The 24,372-nt window shown below is 38.8% G+C and overlaps 1 protein-coding gene and 1 long non-coding RNA gene across 3 annotated transcripts in view; both read right to left on the reverse strand.

Moving 5' to 3' along the window:
• Nucleotides 1–3,595, reverse strand: part of LOC109168313 (inactive beta-amylase 9) — a 13,503-nt gene extending 9,908 nt beyond the window's left edge. The window contains exons 1-3 of one of the 2 annotated variants that reach the window (XR_002052065.1): nucleotides 3,107–3,595; nucleotides 1,680–2,162; nucleotides 672–1,598 (exon numbers count right to left, since the gene is read on the reverse strand). Coding sequence is in view for 1 of the 2 variants with exons in the window: in XM_019317327.1 (XP_019172872.1) it covers nucleotides 723–1,598; nucleotides 1,680–2,162; nucleotides 3,107–3,364 (1,617 nt within the window). In the remaining variant the exon portion in view is untranslated. Of the gene's footprint in view, nucleotides 1–625; nucleotides 1,599–1,679; nucleotides 2,163–3,106 lie in introns of those variants that run through there. The other variant, XM_019317327.1, reaches the window with a different exon arrangement.
• Nucleotides 574–21,342, reverse strand: LOC109168316. The gene is made up of 3 exons (XR_002052066.1): nucleotides 21,332–21,342; nucleotides 16,480–16,489; nucleotides 574–694 (listed from the first exon to the last, which is right to left on the reverse strand). It is a non-coding gene; the product is annotated as an uncharacterized LOC109168316 (long non-coding RNA).
• Between the last annotated feature and the right edge of the window lie 3,030 nt (nucleotides 21,343–24,372).

Genomic DNA, 24,372 nt, shown 5'->3' on the forward strand with positions numbered 1-24,372 from the left:
ATATATATATATATATATATATATATATATATGCAGTAATAATATGTAATATGCGGTGTGCTTGCTGAAAAGCGCTCATGGTTTTGTTTTTCAATACCATATCAAGTATTCAATTTCAAAGTTTTTTATGTCATGTTCAATGTGACCTATTAACTTTGACAAATTGAAATTTGAAATTTTGATTTTTCAACCCATAAAAAAAGTTCCTATTTGCCACCTGTAATTTAATCATGGCCATAAATTGCTGGTCTTAATTTTTTAGTCTCTTTAGCGAGCTGTAATTATCAAATCAAAGCATAAAACCCTCCATTTTCCATGTGTTGCTTGGTGGGTGTCTATTGATGAGACTGGAAATGTTGATGTCTTACCAGCATTCTTGTCTTGATAGGCAGCTATCTATCTACCTTGAACCAAAAGTTTGGTTTAATCAAGAAAAAAATAAAAATAAAAATACCCCTCGTGTGGAAAAGTTCAAATCATTCTTGTACTTGAACAAAATGTAGGATCATGCCATTCCGAATCAGATCAGCAATTAGTCAAAACTCAAAAGAGAGTGAAAGTAGAAGAGAGAGATTTAACAATAATAATAGGGGCTTCTTCTCTGAGTAAATAAGAGTCTCCGATCCAAACTAAAATACAGCTTTAGCTCTTTTTCTATATTTAACACTTACTAATTTCACATTCAATATCTTATCTATATTATAATACTAGGCATGGCATGTCTAAGCAGCTTGCTCTTGTAGGTTCCTGGCAGAAAGAGATGATCCAGCAGGCTGATCATCTGAATCGAGTTCCAGTTCGAGTTCCCTGAGGTTGCGCATGAATTTGGTGAAAGAAGGAAAATGGTCGGGGGAGAAGAAATACGCCCCCATCCGTTGATAGGTGAACAAGCTGATGGCTGCTGCACTTTCACCCGCTAAGTACTTTCTGATCTGTTCGAAACCACTGGCAGCAGCGTTGGAAGCCGTTGAGTTCTGGCCAAGGATTTCAACTCCATGCTTTCTGCAACACAATGCAATTTGTGCAAGTAACGATTCTGGACTCGAGAGGGATTCCTTTGGCTGCTGCTCGTCAGACAGGTCCATTCCTGGCAAGATTATTTTGCACTTGTTCTTCGAGAACATCTCAACTATAGCTTCGTAGCCATCTCTGTTCTCCGTGTTGTAGATCCCAGCGACCAGCTCTGCTGGGTGGGAACGAGTTTTGTACCAAGAATGGATTAGAGGAACTTTTCCACAAACTGTAATCTCGGGGACATCACTGAAAGTGGAGGCAGCAACCGAAAGAAGTTGATCTCCGTGTGTAATAAGCTGGTTGGAATACCAAGAAAGGAAAAAATCACCATAAGTCGTCTCCCATGATCCACCATGCTCCTTGAAGAAGTTGGTTGAGATAGGTGGGTCGTTATAGGCAGGAGCATCATGGGGACCACCAAGTCCCCACAGAGGGTTACCAGACATTTCCGCGTGTTGTTTGAGATGACTTAGCATGTATTTATCATAACACTGGAATTCCCCAGCTCCATTATTGCTTTTGGCTGGTTGGTGGTGAGAAGGGTAGCGAAGCTCACCGTCTGGTCCTAGACCAATTGATATGCCCTATACAAAACAAAACCATAATCTATTATGGAAGGAATTTCATGAATGAAAATGAAGTTAGTGAGTGTCAAAATTCTTTACAGTTATAGTGGAATCCATGAAATTGGAAAATGCAGTCTTGAAGCTCTCGCAGAACCCTTTGTACACTTGCAGTGGAGTTTTCCCATCAAGAACTGGAAGATCATCCACAACTAAAGACAAACAATCTTTATATTGGTGCCCTGACCGATCTGTAAAGAAGATGCTAGGATCTGATTCACCGATTTGATAAACCCATTCAGGAAGTGAGATTTTATGTTTCATGGATGCATGGAAGCATAATGACACGTGAAGCTTCAGGCCGAGCTTCTGGATCATTTCAGCCACAGCAAGGTAGCCACTCCAGTCATACTTTCCCATAGCTTCCTTCTCAGCAATACCCCACCAGATTGGCAGTTCCACACCATCTACACCTAGTAACTTGAAAGCTTTCAGTCCAGCTGCAATTGCTCGTGCTTGGTTGATCGTGTTAGAACCAGAGACTGTATCCAATGGCAGCCCAACATATAGTTTCACACTATCAATCTGCATAACCATTTTGCAACTAATCAATGTCAGCAGCATAAGATTGGAACATTTAGAATTTAATATGGAAATGAAAATCTACATAATATCTAGTCTAGACTTGTTGGGCAGAGACCAGTAAAGGGCCAAGTCTAGCACCCAGCGTCTAGCGTAAGTGGTAAGCGCTTGATCTGATCCTAACAAGACTAGACTTTATAAAAGAGAAAACAGATCACTAAAGTAAAACATAAGGATGATATCTCCCCAATTGAATTGAATTGTTAACTTAAACTCTTAAAGACTTGATCAGTGGTTATAAAGTGAGTTTATCTTATTTACATACACCAAGTATAGAAACAGTTGGCCAGTTTAAGTGTTAGGGAGGTAGTACCGTTCTGATCTAGATCACTCATTTATCTTAGTACCGACTACGGAGAAAAATAGCAATCAAAATAGCATTTCCTTGGTAAAGTTTTCAAGAATTTTCAATTAAACAACTCTAACAATGAAAAAGACAATACTTGTAATAAATTCACCAACCCGGCCTGCTACTTACCAGCCTAAACAAAATAGTGTTTCGCATTAATTTGGGGATCGTAAGCTCAATTTCTTTGTTAAACACAGAGAGAGGACCACAATCAATATTAAGCACCAAACACCTGTCTTTGGTCTTTGGACTTGCTTTTTCCTTCTTTCTTCCAGTGTGAAATTAAGATCTAATTATCTCTTCACTTTACTCGACTCTAAAAAAAAGCTCCAAAAAGAAAACCAAAATTGGATAAAAGTAAAACTTGCTTTAACTCTATCAGAGCAGATTATACACGATCAACAGTTATATTTTAATCCAACTTTATCTTTCACCATAAAACTAAACAAGTCAAAGCACCACAACAAAATAAATCACTAATTATAAGGCGATTAGCATAATCAAAATTGTTTATGAGAAAAAAAGAAAGATGACTTACAGGTTTAGATCTTTTTGCTCCACAAACTTTGTCAGAAACGACAGCCTCAGTTTGGGAAGCAGCAGAGGCTTTAAGGCTTAAGCAAGCAGAAGTTCTTGAAGGCCATGAAAAAGTCTGACCAAAACACAACTTTGGATTCTTCAAAGAAGAGGTCTTAGCATTGAAGTTTCTGCCAAAACTACAAACCCCAACCTCTCTAGAACCCAAATCACTCCTGCCCAGATGCACCTTAGAGCTTCCAATCATTGAAACCTCCATAGCTACGGCTCAAAATCTGGAAAAGAACTCAAATTATTTACAAATAAATTCAAGATTCAAATACACAACTCGCAAAATATGCAATCTAGGGTTGGTATTGGAAAGATTTGGAGCAAAGGGTACGGAGAAATTAAATATGGTGTTTGTGAAAAAGATTTGAAATTTTGAGAGCTAGAAATGCAGAGAATTTAGGGAGAAAAAAGTTGTTTGGATGCTCCTGAGAAATTGTTCCGTAAGAAAAAGAAGGCAGTGGAATGCTGATTTTAAAGAAACGGGCCACGTGTCACCCCCACAGAAAATATTAAAAAACAGCCGCATAATTTTTTAGCTTCTACTGTACCAATTTTACAATATATATATATATATATATATATATATATATATATATATATATATATATATATATATATATATATATGGATATGGATAATTTGAACAAACAAAGTTACAGGGACAAAAATGTACACAATCAATAATGGAATGACAACAATACCACTAAAATAATGAGTATATAGAAAATAGAGAGAATGTAACTATGTAAGTACTCCGTATTACTGTGAATTGCTTTCTTTCTTACCTCATGAATGAGATATATTTATACTAAGTAGTCTTAGAGTTATAAAAGGAATAAATTTCTAGATTATTTCATATTTAGAGTCTTTGTTACATTAGGAGTAAGAAACTCAATCTTTATCTCATTATGAATAGGAAGCATAATCCTACTAGATTACACATAGGCCGAAGATATCTATGCTTCGCTGAGTTCTGATTTTCTTGCGCTCTTTGAAGTTTCGGGCCTGACTCGACTAATTCTTGGGTTCGCTCGCACTTGAGTTCCTCTGGTCCGACCGACTTCCCAAAGCGACGGTCTAACCGGTCAACTCTCTAGTCCCCTATCCATCACAATTATTATATTGTAATAACAATCGATTTACTAATCATTACATTTTTTTTTTGGGAATTAATCATTTTATATGGTAGGTTTAATAATATTATTTTTGATGATGCTTTAAATGAAAGGAATTTATTTATTTTTTTTCAAAAAAATGCTAGAAACATTTTATTTTATAATAAACATTAAGTGTTATCTGTCAATATTTTTTCCAAATATATACAGTAACTTTATAAGGTTTCTACTCTATAATTATTATAATGGAAAATGACATCCATTATCCAAAAAAACGCGTGGGGACCATTTTCCATAGACTGTTGAATGACGTTGAAATTCTAGAATAATTTGGGGGCAAAAAATAGAATTATTTTTTTTCCTGTGGATATAAAGGACAGTGATGATGTGGAAAAGATAAAGTGTCGAGCCCGGCCCGTTCCTCGTGCCAACCAATTTAACGACCATTAATTATTTTATTTTATTTATTGTTTTGAGTAATTCCTTTTGGAGATTAAATTATGTTCAGTCATAGCGTAGTTATTGTTGCTCATGATTGGGGTGACACGTGGCAAGATAATCTACTGTCCCCTGTAGATGGCATGGGTGCTGACTCAGCGCCATGCCAGCGTGTGTCATTCTGCTTAGATTCTCTGACCATTGATTGCATCCATGATAAAAACCAATGGATTGTGATTTATACCCTCCGCATTTCATCTCTGAAAATTAAAGATGTGGATAAGTGCTCTTGCCTCTTGATGCATTTTGTGGTTATGTTTTGGATGACTTATTTTTAACTTTTCTTCTTCTAAAACAAAAAAATAAAAAAAAAAAATAAAAAAAAAATTGAATCCTCGGCCCCAAATACCCCCACATTCCAACTTGATAGAGTATTTGAGAGAATACAAATCACGGTGATCCAATGACTCAGCAAACATGACCAAATGCCAGTACGCATAAAAGGATCTACCCACTTTAAGCATATTTTCCACACTGCCCTTGGCGAATTTCAAACTTTGATCTCTTCTCACAAATGCTGCATACTCAACCAATGAGTTAAGTTCGTGCAGATTTATGTTTAACTTTACTATTACACTACTTTCATATCATTTTATATTTCTACTTCAATTAGTGATGTTTCACCAAAATTATTTTCAATTCAATTTTTAATAATATAAAGTTTTAGTACTTAAAATTTATATATTTTGAAACTATATTAATAGTACTATTAAATTTTAAAAAATCAAAATTTAAAAACAATAATAATAATAATAATAATAATAAATAAATAAATAAATAAACAAATTAAAGAAGAAAGAGTTGTTTGACCCATGAATAATAAGCATAACATATAAATAAAATAGGAGTAATAAAAAAAAATTATCAACTACAAGAGGTAGGAGTTAATTTTTTTAATTTCATGAAGAGAAAATTGATGTTATTGTGAACACTAATCTATAAGCATTTGAAAAAACAATCTTCATACTGTCCGTGCATTGTTGCCCATATTGTAATGTGGGTCACTAACATACACGTTAGTTTTAGATATACATGCTTTTTTTTTTATTTTTTTATTTTTTTTTTAATTCATTCATAATGTAGTGCATGTTTAATGTTAGTGCATTACCTAAAAATAATCATTTAGTATATCAAATTAAAAATGAATCTACAGTATATTAAATATAATATTTATCAATAATCCATCCTAAAATATGGATCATGGTTTAGTTGAGGCAAATTTTAAGAAAAAAGATTATGGTGCGTGGTTTAGAGGTAATATATATATATATATATATATATATATATATATATATATATATATATTTGGTGAACTTAGTGTTGGATATCCGTTGGTGAAAAAAAAAATTAATCTAATAAAATAAGATTATTATTTTTTCTGGAAAGTAAGGGAAGGAAATATGGAGAATTTGGCTAGTTTTTGGTATTGAGTTTTTAGCAAGAGTCAAACGATCACTCTTTCCTTAAAATCTTACTTGCCACCTCCCAAAAGTGGTAGGAGCGTTGTGGTTGTGGCCTAGGCAAGGTGCCGGCATACACGACCTCGAGCTTGAATCAAGCCTTTTCTATCTCGTTTCTAGTTAGAATTTGAGATGCATTCCCCCTACCCCGCACGCACGAGAGAGCTTCTATGCTATACAATTTTACAAGTTCTAAAGGAGCTCTTGTATAAAAAGGGGGGCAAATCCTCTTTTCAAACCAATGTGGGACAAAAACCCACTTTTTCCCTTTATTTTCCAACTCAAATGGGTCTACTTTGAGAATCAATATCTCATTCACCCATTATCTGTTTTGAGCGTACAATATATCAATCTCTCCGTCCACTACGAAGAACCGGAATCCACTTTGACCCGACCCAAATCAGAAGTGGACCCCACTGATAATTGTACCACAAAATAGTCACTTAACATGCCATTTTAAGCTATTTTTCCAACAATCCCCACATGAATGAAAAATTGATTTTCAGGGTATTTTGAAATCAGAAACAACTGTGTGCAAACGGTCGATCCCTGCATAGGATAGGTAGGGAGTCACTATACCCTTTGAACCTTCACTTGTGAAGACATGTTTACTCTACTGGCTATACGGTAGAACGCGATATCTTTGAACCGACTGCCATTTGTGTAGACGACGACATATCTCACACAGGAACCTCCCAACCATGCTCTTGTTCTCGCGAGTGTGCCCGTTTGGGTCGTGGGTCACCGTTCCTGGTTCTGCGAGAGTTCCTAAAGAATTGTTGCCCATCAATTCTCCTTTGAAGCGACCCTCACTTCTCTCTTACATAGGTGATTCTTTCTTGAGTATCCCGCATACTCAAGAATCATTAAAGCATCAACATGCTAGCCTCGTGCGGGAGTCACTGTTTTAACGAGGAGTAGTAGGAAGTCCGAGACCCCCACAGTGACACGCTCCGTTCCATAATTTAGTTGTCCCATTGAACCTAGGTGCCAGCTAGGTTGGATATCCACTATAGAACTTTTAGTCCAAGGGCATTAGACCCATTCCTCGTGTCAACTTCTCCACAACTTCTTTGCCTAACCCTTTGGTCAGCGGATCCGCTATATTGTCTTTTGACTTTACGTAGTCAATCGAGACAACACCAGTTGTGAGCAGTTGTCTAATGGTATTATGTCTTCGACGCACATGTCTAGACTTACCATTATACATATGACTCTGTACTCTCCCAATTGTGACTTGACTATCGCAATGCACACATATTGGAGGTACCGATCTTTCCCAATCAGGAATATCCTCTATAAAATGGCGTAGCCATTCAGCCTCTTCACAACCTTTGTCCAAGACTATCACCTCAGATTCCATCATGGATCTAGCTATCACAGTTTGCTTAGAGGATTTCCATGCACTGGCTAGTGTAAACACGTAGCCACTCGTGGACTTAGAGTCCTTAATATCAGATATCCAGTTCGCGTCGCTATGCCCTTCAAGTACAGCGGGATATCTCCCGTAGTGCAGTCCAAAATCACGAGTATACCTCAAGTATCTCATAACCATTACTATTGCCTTCCAGTGCATAGCACCGGGGTTACTCGTATATCTACTGAGTTTACTAACCGCATAGGCAATATCCGGCCTAGTACAGCTCATAAGATACATCAAACTACTAATAACCTAAGCATATTCCACTTGTGAAATACCTTCTCCGTGGTTCTTGGTTAGATGAATGTTTGTATCAAACGGTGTTCTAGCCATTTGACCATCATCCTTGTTAAACTTTCCAAGGATTTTGTCAATATAATGTGATTGGCTCAACACAAGGCCATTAGGTCTTCTAATGATTCAAATCACAAGGATTAAATCAGCCAAACCCATATCCTTTTATGTCAAATCTCGCATTTAACATGTTTTTGGTAGACTTGATCATCCGATCATTACTACCAACGATGAGAATATCATCGACATATAAACAAAGAATGACGTAGCCGTCTATCGTTTCTTAACGTAGACACATTTGTCATTTTCGTTTATTTTAAACCCGTTAGTTAACATCGCATGGTCAAATTTCTCGTGCCACTGCTTAGGCGCTTGTTTTAAACCATAGAGCGATTTAACCAACTTACAGTTAGAGGCAATATATTGTTTTTATATATTCTTCTTGCTTAGCTTACAGTTACACCACAGATACCAATTGTGGCGTACATCTCCTAACATAAATAGCCCAAAACATTCGATGAACCAACGCAATGAGAAAGTAGTCAAGAACTATGTACGTAAGAAAGTATGCTATAAAACATGGATTGCCTCGAGTATGGACAAAAAAATTCAAGTAAAGATATATTTTTGAAAGCCACACGGATCTCTATCTTCAGGCAAATTATGCCCTGGACCCGTGTCCACATTGAATTGTGGACACGGGCCCAAAACGACGTCGTTTTTTAAAAAAAACGCGTCATTTAGTTAAAAAAAAAAATTTGCGCGCGTTTTGCCGTTAACGGCGTTATTTTTTTTTTTTTGGATTATGAATGTACAGTTATGCCGTTATGAATGTACAGTTATTCCATTATGAATATACAGTTATGCAATTATGAAATTATGAACACAGAGCTCTAACATTATGAACTTACAATTATGAACATATATAGTGATAAAATTATGACCATGGAGCTTTAAAATTGTGAATATAGAGCTTCGAAGATTATGAATGTACAGTTATCGAGTTATGAATGTACAATTATAGAGTTATGAATCTACAGTTATGGAGTTATGAATCTACAGTTATGAGATTATGAATCTACAGTATGGAATTATGAATGTACAGTTATTGATCAAATTATAAACAAAGAGCTCTAACATTATGAACTTACAATTATGAACATATAGTGATAAAATTATGAACATAGAGCTCTAAAATTGTGAACATAGAGCTTCGAAAATTATGAATGTACAATTATGGAGTTATGAATGTACAGTTATGGAATTATGAATGTACAGTTATGGAGTTATGAATGTACAGTTATAGAGTTATGAACGTACAGTTATGGAGTTATGAATGTATAGTTATTAACATATAGTAATAAAATTATGAATATATACTCTTACAATGAAGCAGTCTGAAATTAAAAAAAAAAAAAAAAAAAAAAAAAAAGAAATAACAGTGCCTAACGGCACTGTTACCCGTGTCCAGCAAGCATGCTGGACACGGGTCCAACGCATAACGATTGCTATCTTCAAAGGTTGGCTCCGTTTGGTCTACGTAATATATTTATGGAATGTTGTTAAATTATGTGATTGTAATTAAAAGTATTTCATTAGTCAATTCAACTTCTCATCATCATCATCATCATCATCATCATCATCATCATTATTTTTAATTTTTTTTTTTTAAATTTTTTTTTAATTTTTTTTTTTTTGTGTTTACAATACTTTTGATGTAGGTTTATATACTAATTAGGAGTTAATACCTCTCATGGTCCTCCGAGTATTAGCCATACACCAGCTATAGTCATCCGACATTTAAACGACCACGAGATGTCCTACATGTTTTAAAAAGTTTCCACCCGAGGTCCTCCGTTACATTTTCTGTCAAATAGGTGTTAAGTTGGAGGGTAAACTTGTAATTTCTCAGTTTAGTGTTTTTTAAAAGAAAAAAAACACTAATGGATGCGGCATTCCTGTCTCCGATAATTTTAGATGGAGATTCTGCAGGGAGCACACTACTACCGGCATTGCTGTCTCTGGCGGCGGTGGACCCTTTGAAACCGGCGGTACGTGGGGCATCTAATATGCTAAATGTGAAGCTAGAAGAAGACAATAACAACAATGCCCTAAATTTATCAAGAAACTTTATGAAAATGTCAATAAATGATCAATTCTGGAGTGGCAATAATGGCTTCGCAGCAGATCTGCCTGGTTATGCTTCTTCCACTGGTCGACTCTTCTGATTTCTCTTCTTCCTCAAAACCCTTACTTATTAAATTTATACAAAAAAGGGTTTTTTGAAACATAATCTGTAGACTGGGAAGGATCAAAGAAGACAATTACAAAATCTCAATCTGCTAGGAAGATGTGTTAAAACTCTTTTTTTTTTTTTTTTTTTTTTTTTTTCTTCCAGTGGTAGGTTGAAAAACAAGAGCTAGACCCGAATCCATCCGGGACCTCCACCTATAGCTTCAAACGGCAATGAGCCTCCAGAAAACCCTCCATAGTTAGACCCCATTTCGATTCCACCTACTCCGGCTTCGAAGCCATTTCAGAGCCACTAGGAAGGCCTCCCATGGCGGACCCCATTTTTTTTTGTTTTTTGTTTTAAAAACTCTGAAATGAGAAATGACAAGTTTTCCCTCCAACTTAACACCTATTTGACAGAAAATGTAACGGAGGACCTCAGGTGGTAACTTTTTAAAACTTGGAGGACGTCTCGTGGTCGTTTAAAAGTCGGATGACCACAGCTGGTATATGGCTAATACTCGGAGGACCATTGGAGGTATTAACTCTACCAATTAATCATTTAATCAATTACACAAAAGAAATGACTAAATTCCAATAATTAATTAAGAAAAGGCCCACCATAGTCCATGAGCCCTTATCCCTAAACCCAATCCCCTAGTTCTAGAAGGAATAGAACTAACCCTGATTAGGGACTCTTAGGTATATAAATAGGGGGCATAGGAGGCACCTAGAACCCACACCACAATAATCTCTCACCACACAAGAAGTTCCAAGAATCCCCTATGAGAAATCAAGAAAGAAGGAATCTTAAAGAAAGACCCTTCATAGCCAAGGAAATTAATTAAGGCTAAGAGGTAACCCATGTCTCAACAAAACCTATTTTCCTTGCTATAATTATCTTCTTTGGCCTCCTCTCTATATTCGTGTCTTGATGAATCGTTTATGATATGTTCTTGGCGATTATGAGATGATTTTATGTGTGATCTTCAGGATCTTGATGATGATAAGAGGTTCTTGATGATTATGTGATGTTCTTGATGAATCTTGAAGTTTTGGCAATTAAAAGATGAACTATGATTTTATTGATTTGAATATGATTAGAGCCCTAGGTTAAAATTGAGAATTTCGTATTGTGTTATTTTGATATAATTGGGTGGGATTTCGCATGTTCGGGTGTTGATTATGTTTAGAAGTCATGATAGGATATGTGCTATATGATTCTTGCTTTTGATCCATTAATTGTATACGTGGTGTCATCAATTGCGTTTAAAAGTGTCTAAGCATGGTTTCGGGTTCCACAACGGATCCCGGGACGTTTATTTTGATGAAGAGTCAGTGGGGGGTAGGGGGACCCACCACCTACCCGCTGCCCGAGAAAGACGTCGCCGGCAGCGGGCAGCCGGCGGGCAGGCGACTGCCCGCCGGGCACCCGCTGCCCGGAGACCTTACGCCGGCGGGCAGCCTGCGGGTGGTCCACCACCCACCGGCTACCCGCTGGAAATTGCCCACTTCGGGACTCCTGCTTCCCCGTTTGATGTTTCCCCGACCCTCGTGGTGTCCCAACGGACTCCGTTTATCGTGCCTAAAGTCTAGTTTGATGTTTCGGGTACCATTCGTAGGATAAATGAGTCTTATATATATCGCATGCTAGTTGAATTGGTATCCCGTTGGCCTAGGTGAAAGAAGTATGAACCCCTTAGGATTATTCCTAGTATGTGGATGACCACGCATAGGTTTCATTATACGTTTTCTCCCCTCTCCCAATATATTAATATGGGTTGCATGTGCTTGTTATGTGTTATGTGTGCATGATACCCCAATTTGGTTGCGATCAAATTGGTTATTCCTGAGCTGCGGTTCAGAAGCTGGCTGCGGTCAGAATTACACTCTTGGGCTGCGGTCCACCGTTTGGTTGCGATCAAACGTTTTACATGAGCTGCGGTTCATATTTCTGGCTGCGGTTAGATGACTACTCTTGGGCTGCGGTCCACTGTTTGGTTGCGATCAAACATTATGATGAGCTGCGGTTCATCGGTCGGTTGCGATCGACCCCTTCGTATTGCGATACGAGGCAGGGTGCTGCGGGGCCGTGTCAGAGCTATATGCGCTGATCCTCATGTATGGGCATGCGATTGGTCCTGTGGCGCCACCAAAGTGTGCTTGTGTGTGATGAGATACGAATTGAGATGATGATATGACTGAGATGAAGTGAATCTGTGACCATAGGATATATGCTAGTATCTCTATATGTTTGATTATAACTGTTGAATGTGCTTATCCCTATCTGTCGAGTCTATTCTTGGTTTTAAAAGTAGTGTCTCCTAAGTATATAGCTTCCTGCTTCAAAATGGTTTTCGTATATCTATATATAACTATCTATAATGTATTTCAACGCGTTGGAGTGGGTTACCAGCATCTCCCGCTGAACAGATATATTTGGCTTTCAGGCACAGAGAAGTAGACACTGGAGCGCGCTAGAGATTTGGAGCGTAGAGTAGATAGTTTTCCCTTTCGGCCTGCGTGTCATGCTTCTGTATTTACATTATCGAGGATATTAGTTAGTTGGCCTGTGCACCTGGGTTCTCTAGCCCAGGTGTGGCATAGCACCCCGTACTCTATTATATTATGTTTTGAGATTTAATAAGAATTTACCTTCATTATATAAATTTCAAAAGTTTTAAAATTTCGGGGTGTTACAGTTGGTATCAGAGCCTAAGTTTGACCGTAGGATAAAACTCTTAAAATCAGACTTTAGGACAATAGGCTTGAACTCTAAGTATTTAGGAACATAGGACTCAGGAATCTTAAGATGCGCGGTGAGATTGTGAAACCTACACATAACCTCCCCTCACTTTATCCCTCCCTAATTTAAAAAGAACTTCCCCTACGCTTACCACACCAAGGTAAGGGTGCAACACACTGACTCATCATTACAATAAATAGCCCCGAAAACCATCAGCATGGCACCAACAAGAAGTCAGTCAAGGACCCCACACTCCTCGAAGAATGGATCCGGACCTTCGACAAGATTCTAGGATTGGTAGAATGCCCAGAGGAACGTCGTGTAGAGATAGCCTCATTCTATTTCGGACACGAGGCAGACCTTTGGTGGATCCACGAGGGGCCCACGTACAGACAGGAACCAGGGTTCGACTGGGAAAACCTCAAAACACAACTACGAGAACGATTCTATCCAACACACGTAAAAGCATCCATGCACGAAGAGTTCCTCCACTTGAAACAAGGAACGACCACCGTCATGGAATATCATAAACGATTCCTCGAACTAGCGCGCTTCGCACCAGAACTAGTCCCCACTGAGGTAACCAAAATAGAAAGGTTTGTATCGGGTCTCAACTTCGAAGCCCGCAAAGCACTAGTAGTAAGCAGACCCCGGACCCTCAACGAGGCTTACTCCAGTGCCGCAAATCTCTATCGGATCCAATTACTGCAACGTGGGGTTCAGGAACAAATTCGAAAGAGGAACACAGGAGGTGGAGCACCACCTATAAAGAGAACGAGAAACGACGCTAACACAAGGCCAAGCCATCCAGTTGGCCAGAGGCCACCCCTAGGAAACAACGAAACTAACGTAAGGAGCTTCCCTTGCCCAAAATGCAACAAAAACCATAGAGGCAAAGATTGCATGGGCAACCCCTGGCGATGCTTCAACTATGGGGAAGAAGGGCACAAGGCCTTCCAATGCACTCAACCCCAGAAATCACGCCCCACAACCATGGGCCAACACGGGGGCACGAATCATCAAGGAAACTACGGTGCCCCCGGAAAGGTGTTCATCATAAGCCGCACCTAGGCCGAACTCGAGAACGAAAGCAACCTCGAGGAAGGAGACATGGCTCCATGGGACGAGGACCATGCAAACCCACCAGAAGAAAACCAAGGAGATGAATTCTGCTTAGGATAACTAGCAAATTCCTTGTAACCACCCTCGTAGTAGAATTACTTGCTTAGATTAGCTATTTCGGAATTATTATAAATAAAGAACTAAATCAGAATTAATTTTAGCATAAGGGAAAAATACTAGATTATGCACAAAAGGGGACAAAAACCAAGTCTTCTACCATTAGGAGACGAAAGAAGGAAAAAGACAAGGGTCACACAATGGAAAAGACTAAGTGTCACCAATGGGAATTGAACCCTAAACCTCCCACTTAAAAACCCAAGTCCTTAACCACTAAGCCATGAGTATTTCTTAAAACCTTAAGGGAACACTCCCTTCTTAAACCCCTACAAATCCCTAAAACCCACAAAAATCCCCAAATCAAAAACCCTTCTTCTTCTTCCACATTCCCCCACCCCCTCTCTCTCTCCCTTCCTCTCCCTCTCACCTCCCCGCCGACCCAACAACACCCCAGCAACCACCACTGCCCGTCGCCGTCACCAGCCGAGTCGCCGCCGGCCACCCAGGCGACGCACCACCGCACACCACCATCGCCACCCGGAGGCAACCCGCGGCGCCACCACCGTCCGTCACCCACCCGGACACACCCCGCTGCCACATGCCTCACCACTGCTCGGTTCCGCCCAAGACCACCGCCAGCACGTCGAGCCATCGCCAGGACCAGACCCCGGCGCCGCCCGCTCGCCGTCGAGAAAGCAACGCCACCGGGAGCTCGCCGGAAGTTCATCGGAAAACACTACCCACCCAAACATGCCGAAAAAGCCCCTCGGAACCCGCACCCCAGAATGGAGCAGCGCCGACTACACCGTGATTGGAGGTAAAGCTCTTGAACCCGACCAATTCTCTCCGGAGTTGGTCGACATGCTTAACTTCCAAGGGCTCTTGGATACGTATCTCACCATAAAGGGGGATACATACCTCGAATTGGTGAAAGAGTTCTATCGTCACTTGGTGGCCGTCAAGCGAGGTGATAAATTGGAAATCACCGCCAAGGTCCGAGGCAAGGAAATCATACTTTCCGAAGGCCGCTTGGCCAAGCTCTTAAAACTGACCACCACGGGTGTGTCAGACTACGACCGAAAGGGGTGGATCGGCACCCAAAACCTGGGGTACAAGGACTACCTCGGGTACCTACTCGGAAAGGAGGAAGGGTTCACCTCGGCCACACGACCAAATAGGAAGTGGCTAACTGCGGAGCAAAAGATATTGGTTATGATTGTGACTGACAGCCTTTTGCCCACAAATAATAAAAGCAAAGACGTGGGGAGTTTAGAGTGCACTTTCGCCTATCTCTATAATGTATTTCAATGCGTTGGAGTGGGTTACCAGCATCTCTCGCTGAACAGATATATTTGGCTTTCAGGCATAGAGAAGTAGACACTGGAGCGCGCTAGAGATTTGGAGCGTAGAGTAGATAGTTTTCCCTTTCGGCCTGCGTGCCATGCTTATGTATTTACATTATCGAGGATATTAGTTAGTTGGCCTGTGCACCTGGGTTCTCTAGCCCAGGTGTGGCATAGCACCCCGTACTCTATTATATTATGTTTTGGGATTTAATAAGAATTTACCTTCATTATATAAGTTTCAAAAGTTTTAAAATTTCGAGGTGTTACAGGAGGCACAAAAGAAATTAGGTTATCATGAATATTAAAAAAAATTCAAAAAATAAAAGGCAATAAACTGTATGATATAAAGCTATCCTTATTCATGCAATACCCTCCCACTTTTAAAAGTGGATCCACTTTCACATCATCAAATTTGAAAATTCTTTACTATTTTCTCTATATCCCTGCAATACTCTCTCACTTTCAAAAGTGGTCCACTTTCATGCATTTTGATGTAGTTTTATATACTAATTAGTGTTTTAGTTGTGGATGCACCGAAGAAATTAGGTTATCGTGAATATTAAAAAAAATTCAAAAAATTAAAGGCAATAAAATGTATGATATAAGGCTATCCTTATTCATGCAATACCCTCCCACTTTAAAAAGTGGATCCCACTTTCACATTATCAAATTTGAAAATTCTTTACTATTTTCTCTATATCCCTGCAATACTCTCTCACTTTCAAAAGTGGTTCACTTTCCTGGGTTCTGCATTTTGGAAGAATAAATATATAATAAAGTAATATATAAAAAAATAAAATAGGAAATGAAACTATAAAAGTCAAGCTTGTAAGCTTCTTATTATAGCAAGCTTGCAAGCCACATAAGCTAACAAAATAAAACAAAAAAAAAAATTAAAAAAATTAAAAAAATTAAAAAAATCACATTACCTTTCATATAATCTTGAAAGGGGTTTACTTGCTGGGATAAGGATAACCTAATAATATAGTTGAACATTCTATATATTTGGTCAATTGTGTATTTTATAACATACAAAATTTAAACTAATTTGTTTTACGGTTAATATAGTCAATAGTTATGTACATATTTAGATAAATTTATAAATGAAATATATATTTATTCTTAATTATATTTTATATATTATAATTTCAACAATATGAATAATAATTAATGAAATTATACTTAGAAATCAAAAGATGTAAAATTTAAATTTTGTATGAGACGATTTAGACTCTAATATGATGTATTTTCTTATACAATTGTATAATGCATTGTATGTACACATAATATTTATTAATATGTATTCAGGCAAATTTTATAAAATAGTTTTCTTAAATATAATTTATATTGTTAGATTTATATATACTTAAGATAATTGCATTTAAAATTAAAATTTAATATTTTAAATCTATATGATTAATATAGTGAATAAGTATATGGATGTATTTAGCCATATTTCTAAGTATTTATGAATAACATTGAGGTTATATAGTTATGGAATAAAAATTATAATTAATTTTATAACTTCATGTCCATAATTATATTGCACATTGCCTTAATTATAATTAAGGAAATTACACTTAGAAATTAAAAGAATTTAATTTCTAAATTTTGTATGGTTAATGTTTTTTGTTTTTTTTTTTTGTTTTTTTTTTTTTTTAAGAAACACCACAAGATTTCATTAAAATAAGTGTTCAATACATGAGGGAATGGAAGACAACCAACAAAGAGGACCAGATTGAGAACGAGTGGCCCTTGCCAAAGCATGGGCGAACTTATTCACTGATTTAGGAACAAACTGAAAAGACACTACTTCAAAGTGTCGTTGATAAGTCTGGCACTCACTAATCACACATCCTGGATATGAATAATCTGGTGATGTACCATTCATCAACTTACAAACGGCCTGGCAATCAAAATAAATCAATACCTTTGTAAAACCTCTCTCCTAAACCCATGAGAGAGCTTCCTTAACGACAAGAGTTTCCGCTAAGTGCGGGTCATTCAAGCACCGGATATGATCGTTATTGGATGCCACAAACCCACTATTCCTGTCCTTCACAAAAACCCCAAAATAAGCATTGCATGAGTCCGGGAAGACCGTACCGCCTCATCTACATAAACAAACATCATATCTTCGCTAACCAATGGAAAATTAACAAAAACTGGCACATTTGTTCTGTGATTCTCCCCCTGAACCAATCTTTCCTGACAATCAAGATAGAGATTAGATGCCTCCACTTTAATTCTAGTTGGCTGCCAAGATTTACGGTTCCAAACAAACCCATTCCTACCTTTCCAAATACACATGGCAATGCATTTTAGCTTAGCTTCAATACCAGCTTGGGATAACCATCTCGAGAGCCAAGACACGAAGTCATCATCCATTGCAGGAGGGGGACAGTCCACCCTGTTGGAAAACATAGCAGCAACGTCAACGTGCGGCTAGAAAGCTTTTAAGGAACCAGGACAACACGAGTGTAAGACTGAAAGGGAGTCTGTGTCATGTTATAATAACACTAACACTACCTTAAAAGTGTTATTTGCCCGGTAACGGTGCAGTCAGAACCCTGACACGCTTTCGACAGGTTACATAGACTAAATACGCTTAGTTCGCACCAACTATAGTGTAGGTGAACCTGACTTTGCTCAGATGATTACACAGAGGGAATAAAGAAAGAAGGATAAGAAGATGATTGTTGAGTGTGTTTTGATAAAGGTGGTAGGATGTGATACCCCGAAAATCCAATCCTTAAATAGAATTAATTATGTAATTAATTCTAAGCCTTCTCATGAATTTCCCCTTCCAGTTCTTTAATTGAAAGTCGGAGGACTTAAATTGACCAATCCCTTGATCAATTGACTAATTCAAAAGAAAAAGGGACTTTGAGCTTTATAAGTTGTACATGGCCTTTTGTCTTCCTAGCCTTTTTAGTAAGGGTATGCTTGTCTTTTCACATTTTCTTAGCATTCAAGCCTTTCCCTGGCAAGATCACATTTCATTTCCCTCATTTGGCAAGACACTCTAAACTCTCCACCTTCTCTCTAGAACAGTAGCTTTCTTCCCAAGCCAAGTAAGTCCACCTTCTTCCTTGCAAGGAAACTCTTCAAGATTGCACATTTCCACCATTAAAGCATTAGGAAGGGTAAGATCTTAACTTAGCTAGTGTTTTTGGTTAGTCTTTCATGGTCCTTATCTAAGAATGGTTTTCTTTGTGTGGTTATTGGTTTTGTTGAGAAGATTTGAGTGAGGAGGAACTCCAAGGAGAAGTCTAGGAGTCTAAGGAACAGATTTGTGGTCTACAAAGGTAACCCATACTTTACAAAACCTATTTTACACTTGTTATGATGATTTCTTGACATTCTATGGTTGTTTTTGATGTTGTGAGTGATTTGATGCATAATCTTGTGTTTATGCATGTTTAGAGCGCGTATCTAGGGTTCATAAATTCTATTCTTTGAGATATTCATGTGTTCAAGTCATTTCCTTGTTGAGTGTGAGATTTGTGGTGTTTTGGACTTGGACTTGGCATTGTTGATGTTTTTCTCCAAAGGGAAAATGGTGGGTACAGGAGTGTACCCGCGGGTGGCTGTCCACTCGCCGTTCCACCCGCGGGTGGTGTGGCTTGCACCGGCGGGCAGAGTCGTGGGTGGAGGCCCACCCATGGTTCCACCCGCTGGTACGTGTAAAAGGGGGTCGGCGGGTGGTTGTCCACCCACCGTTCCGACCACTGGTACGTTGTGTTTTGGCCTCTGTTTTGTTGAATCCTTGTGTAATTGTGTGTCTCCTTTGATGTTTCGTACGTCTAGAACGGTGTCCTAAGTATCTGTTATAAGATTGGGAGTCTTGAATCATGCTTACGGTCCACCTTTGTGATTCGTTGGATTAATGTGAAAGTGTTGACATTCGATTGAACCGTTATGTTTCTCCTTTTGATGCACATGCTAGTTAAGATATTGATTGATGCTAGTATGCGTTTTTCCTTCGTTGTCTTGTGATTATTGGCAACTTGTGTTGTTAATCATGTTAACCTTTGGATTAAGGTCTATTGTTGCTGTATCGTAATTTGATGGTTGAATCATATCCTTCCTTGAATTTTATCGATTGATTCCTTGACATGATCTTGTGCATATGTTGTTTACGTTCGTTGATGCTTGATTGGACTATTGATGAGCCTCAATCCTCTTGATGATGACTATGTGTTACTATGAGATTGGTGGTATTGTTACTGAGCTTTGCTCATGAGATCGGTGGTATGTTACTATGATATTTAATGGTACCCTCGTGTATTGAGAGTTCGGCGGTATAATGATTGGTGGCATGATTGGTGGGGGACGATGGTCCCAGGGGGAATAAGGTTGGACTCGATGTACAGGGTGGCACTCGGTGGTAAAGGTTGGAACTGAAATAAGGCCGGGTGTAGCCATAAGGTTGGAACAGGGCATAAGGTTGGAACTAGTCATTTGATATGTGATCTTTGAATTATCTTGTTTGGAAAGTATGACTTAAGTTGAATATGGTATTGTCTTTCATTGCTAATGAGCATGCTTGGTGTTATCTCTTGGTCGGTGATCGTATGGTGTCTTATTGAGTTATTAAGTAACCATTATTGTTGGTCTTTGATTGAGAGTATACATGATGAGTCTTATGATGTCTCGATTCCTCGTTTTGAAAGATTATATATTCTATTCCACTGTCTAAACTGATTTTCCCTATACTTATACGATATGATACTTAACGTGTATTGGTGGGTACCAACATTCTTCGCTAACGGGTGCTACCCTTGTGTTTTCAAGTGATGAGTAGTTCCCTCGAGTGCGCAAGAAGACGGATAGATAGCATAACTCCTTTATGTCCTTTAGTTAGACTTGTGGCATGTGTGCCTTGAATATTATGACTTTGTTGATGAATGATGATTTGGTTAGACTTTAGCCTGTGCACCTATAGTTGTATAGGTGTGGCATAACGCTTTCCCGATTTTTATGAGTTTAACTTCCGCTTTATTTAATGTTTAGATGTTATCTCTTTCTTAAGCTTAACGGTTTTAAAATATGCCTAAAATCTGGCGTGTTACACAGGAGCAGTTTATATAATAAACAACTCCTCCACTCCTGCCACATAAGTGAGAGAAAGGTGCTGGCAATAATAAAATGAGAGGCTATGAAAAAGTCAGCCACAAACAAATAAGAGGTTGTGGTATTTTCTCTTTAATTTTCCAACAAACTCTCTATCTCTCTCTCTCTCTCTCTCTCTCTCTCTCTCTCTCTCTCTCTCTCTCTCTCTCTCTCTCTCTCTCTCTCTCTCTCTCTCCCTCTCTCAGGATTTTCCCACAATCCCCCACAAATTCTGAGTTGAGACGCAAAGACTTGTCTAAGCTATTCACAAGAAATGATGATCCCCCATATATTCAAAGTAGAAGGCTAAAGAAATAATGTCTGAGCAATATAAACAAGTTGATCTTAATGTCAGTGTTTGAGAACTTGAACTGACACATAGTGACACTGAGTAATTTTCTTCCCAAGAGTGATATGAATCTTGAACTAACCAGTTAGATAAATTTTGAACTCTAATGCACACACCAACTCTAATAAGTTGGTTCTACGAAAGTCAAACTCTTTAACTTCTTATGAATACCCCTAGTATTCAAGTTTGTTATGTCTATCTTAATATAGACCTCCATCCTGTCAAGATCTATCTCAACATAGACTTTTAACTCTGACAAGTCTTATCGCATTATAGATTTTTATGTCTTGTCAAGTCCATCTCAATATGGACTTAAAACTCTACCAAGTCTATCTTAGTATAGACCACCTTTAAAGGCTTATACAGTATTTAAAGACATAAATCAGTTGTAAGTCTTTTCCTTCTATCATAGTGTAACAACCCAAAATTTCATTTTATAAATCCGGTATTAAGAAATCCCAAAATAGCCTTATTCACTCCATTAAAATTTTTTGCGATCAATCGGTGTTTGAATAAAATATTTTCGTTACATTTTAAATTAATTTGACACCAAAAATGGATTCTATTCGAAAATTTCTAAGTTTTCGGGTATTTCGCGTAACAAGATTTAAATCGAGAAATTTATCTGAGTGCGACCGGGAGAATTCAAAAAAGATTTTAAACAAGTGTTCATCCAAATAGCTTTTTGAGAAAATTCATTTTCAACCCCAAGGTATTTAAAGTTAGCATTTCTAGCCTTGGTCCATGATACAAGGTGAACCATTCCATTTCAAAAGACTTTGCTGAGAATTCATTTTATGCAAGCTTTTACCATTTTTCCCTCAACCAATCATTGGCCTTCTACCTAGGGTTTTGGACTCTATATAAACCCCATTATTCCATCTTGATTCCCTGATCTCTTTCTTTGCCTCTCTACACAAATTGTCTGCCAAGAGAAAGAGAGAAAACGACATCACAGTAAGCTCATTTCATTCTTCAATCCTAGCCTTCATTTCTCTTCTAGTTTCTTTTAATCTTTGAGGTTCTAGGCTAAGGTTGTATGTTGTGTTTGAGAAGTATAGGTGGTGAAGGAGGCTCAAGCTAGATAGAGAGGAAGAAGAGATCCAAGCTAGAAGAGAGACGACAAGAGGTATAACCCCATGGATTCTTCTTTAAAATTGGCTCTGTGAAGCCTTAGTTTTAAGTAGAAATGAGTAGAAACTATGAGCTTTTGATGTGTTCATGCTTAGAAGTGATTTAGTATTTGTTTGTGAGTTGTTGAGATTATTTTAGACTTGTTTGGATTGGTTTCTTTTGCAGATGAAAAACTTTCTGGTGCACAACACAGTGTGCACCAGATCAGATGAACGGCCCTAGCCGCGGCCCATCAGGAGGGGCCGCCGGCTATAGCCGTGCATACACGGGACTAGGGCAAGACCCTAGAGGAGGGCCGCTGCCTAGTCCCGGTGAAGTAACGTGGTGTGAGGGGCGTACCATGAGGAGTCCCGTCCCAGGCCCCTGACTTTGATTTTGAGAAGAATCTGTGCAGTGGCCGGGCCCTTGTGGCTCAGCTACGTGTCGTTTCGGGCCGAGTGTTACGGGCCCTTGTGGCTCGGCTCTTCGGGATCGTCTCTGTAACACCCCCGAATTTCAACAACTTTTAAAACTTAATTTAAAGGGATTAAAGTCTAAACACCAACATAAGAAAAGTGGAAGCTAACTACACAAATCCGGGAGATGTTATGCCACAACTACACAACATTAGGTACACAGGCAAACACTAACTACTAAGCATTCTAACAGTTCAACTACTTTGACTCACAAGCCTCAACAACTAATAAAGGAAGAAATCTAATCTATCTACAGGCCACTAGCGCGCACTCCAAATCTACTCAACCTGTAAAAGATAAGGGATAACACCCGGTCATCGAATAATGCTGGTAACCCATCAACACACATTAAGTATCATAATATACATAGATATAATCAAAACCATTTGAAGCTGGGAATACAGTATATATCATTTTAAAGCTGAGAGAGATGAAACATCAATAGACTCATTAATCACTCACAACAAAGAACCAAGACCAACATACTCAACAAGATAATAGAACCACAAGCAACAAGCTGAACAACAAGGTACAACATTCGACACACAACGAAGGATTAACAATAGACATGCTCTTAAGCAATGGAAAGCCAGATTCACACCATAACGAGTTCCAAGTCCACATAGGACACCATCACACCAAGTCATATACCGTCGAGTCAGCACCACGGCTCGATTCATAGTGGATCAGTGTGGAGGGCTCCAAATCATCAACAAACATGTATCACGTAGTCATCGCAACGACCCGGATCACATGCATAGTGTCATTTCAATGACAAGGACCGCAGTCGAATGGAAACAGATCTAGTAACCTTAAGTGTATACACCCCCTATTGAGATTCCAAGCTCAACGGGTTAGCTACTATCTCTGGGAACGGGGATGAGTTTCCCATGTTGCCCACAAGTCACAAGTAACCTAACGGCCATCCGAAGCTTTCAACCCACTACCGGTCCATTCACACATAAGTCCCCACACTGTCCACTATACCAGCTCAATCATCTCTTTACATCAATCCATCATCTCAACAAGGGTCAATACACATGGAATCTAGAGATACAACAACACCTAGATTCCACACCAAGTGTGTACAACAAGGATAAGCTCAACAATGGCTTAATCAAGGAATAATCATACACACGGGATCCCATCAAGGGATCCAAGTAAGGGGATTCAATGAAGGACATGAAACGATACTCAACAACAACAATGGACCTCAATCTAATATCAACATGATTGGCAACACGAGTTGCCAATCCTCAATAAAAAGGGACAAACAACACATACTAACATCAATGACACCAAGACTAGCATGCATATCCAACGGGTAAACCAAAATAGTTCCAACGAACCACAAAGACTCAACATCAATCCAACGAATCACAAGGTTGGATCATTAGCACGATTCAAGACACCAAATCCTAACATGGATTCCTAACTCACCGTTCTAGACATATGAAACATCGAGAAGACTCACAAAAGCTCAATAATTCAACAACGGGAGGTCAAAACATCAAATACCAAGAAGAAAGGATCACGGGGAACAAATCCCCGCAACCCACATATATGTTCCCCGCGGGTGGGGCCACGGGTGGACAACCACCCATGGTTCCGCCCGCGGGTACCAAGCCCACGACACCTCGTTCCCCGCGGGTGGGGCGGCAGGTGGTGCCATGCCCGCCGTTCCGCCCACGGGTACACCATGTACTCCAAAATAATCCCTTCGGGGATTTTCAACAACAAGTCCAAATTCAAGTCAAAAACACCCAAAATCTCACACAATACAACAATATGACTTGAACCCAAGAAATAGCCAAACAATGGCATACAAGAACCCTAAGAACAAGCTATAAACATGCATTACCACAAGACAATG

This window comes from Ipomoea nil, unplaced genomic scaffold (genome assembly GCF_001879475.1).
Source record: "Ipomoea nil cultivar Tokyo-kokei standard unplaced genomic scaffold, Asagao_1.1 scaffold3195, whole genome shotgun sequence".
Taxonomy (NCBI): Eukaryota; Viridiplantae; Streptophyta; class Magnoliopsida; order Solanales; family Convolvulaceae; genus Ipomoea; species Ipomoea nil.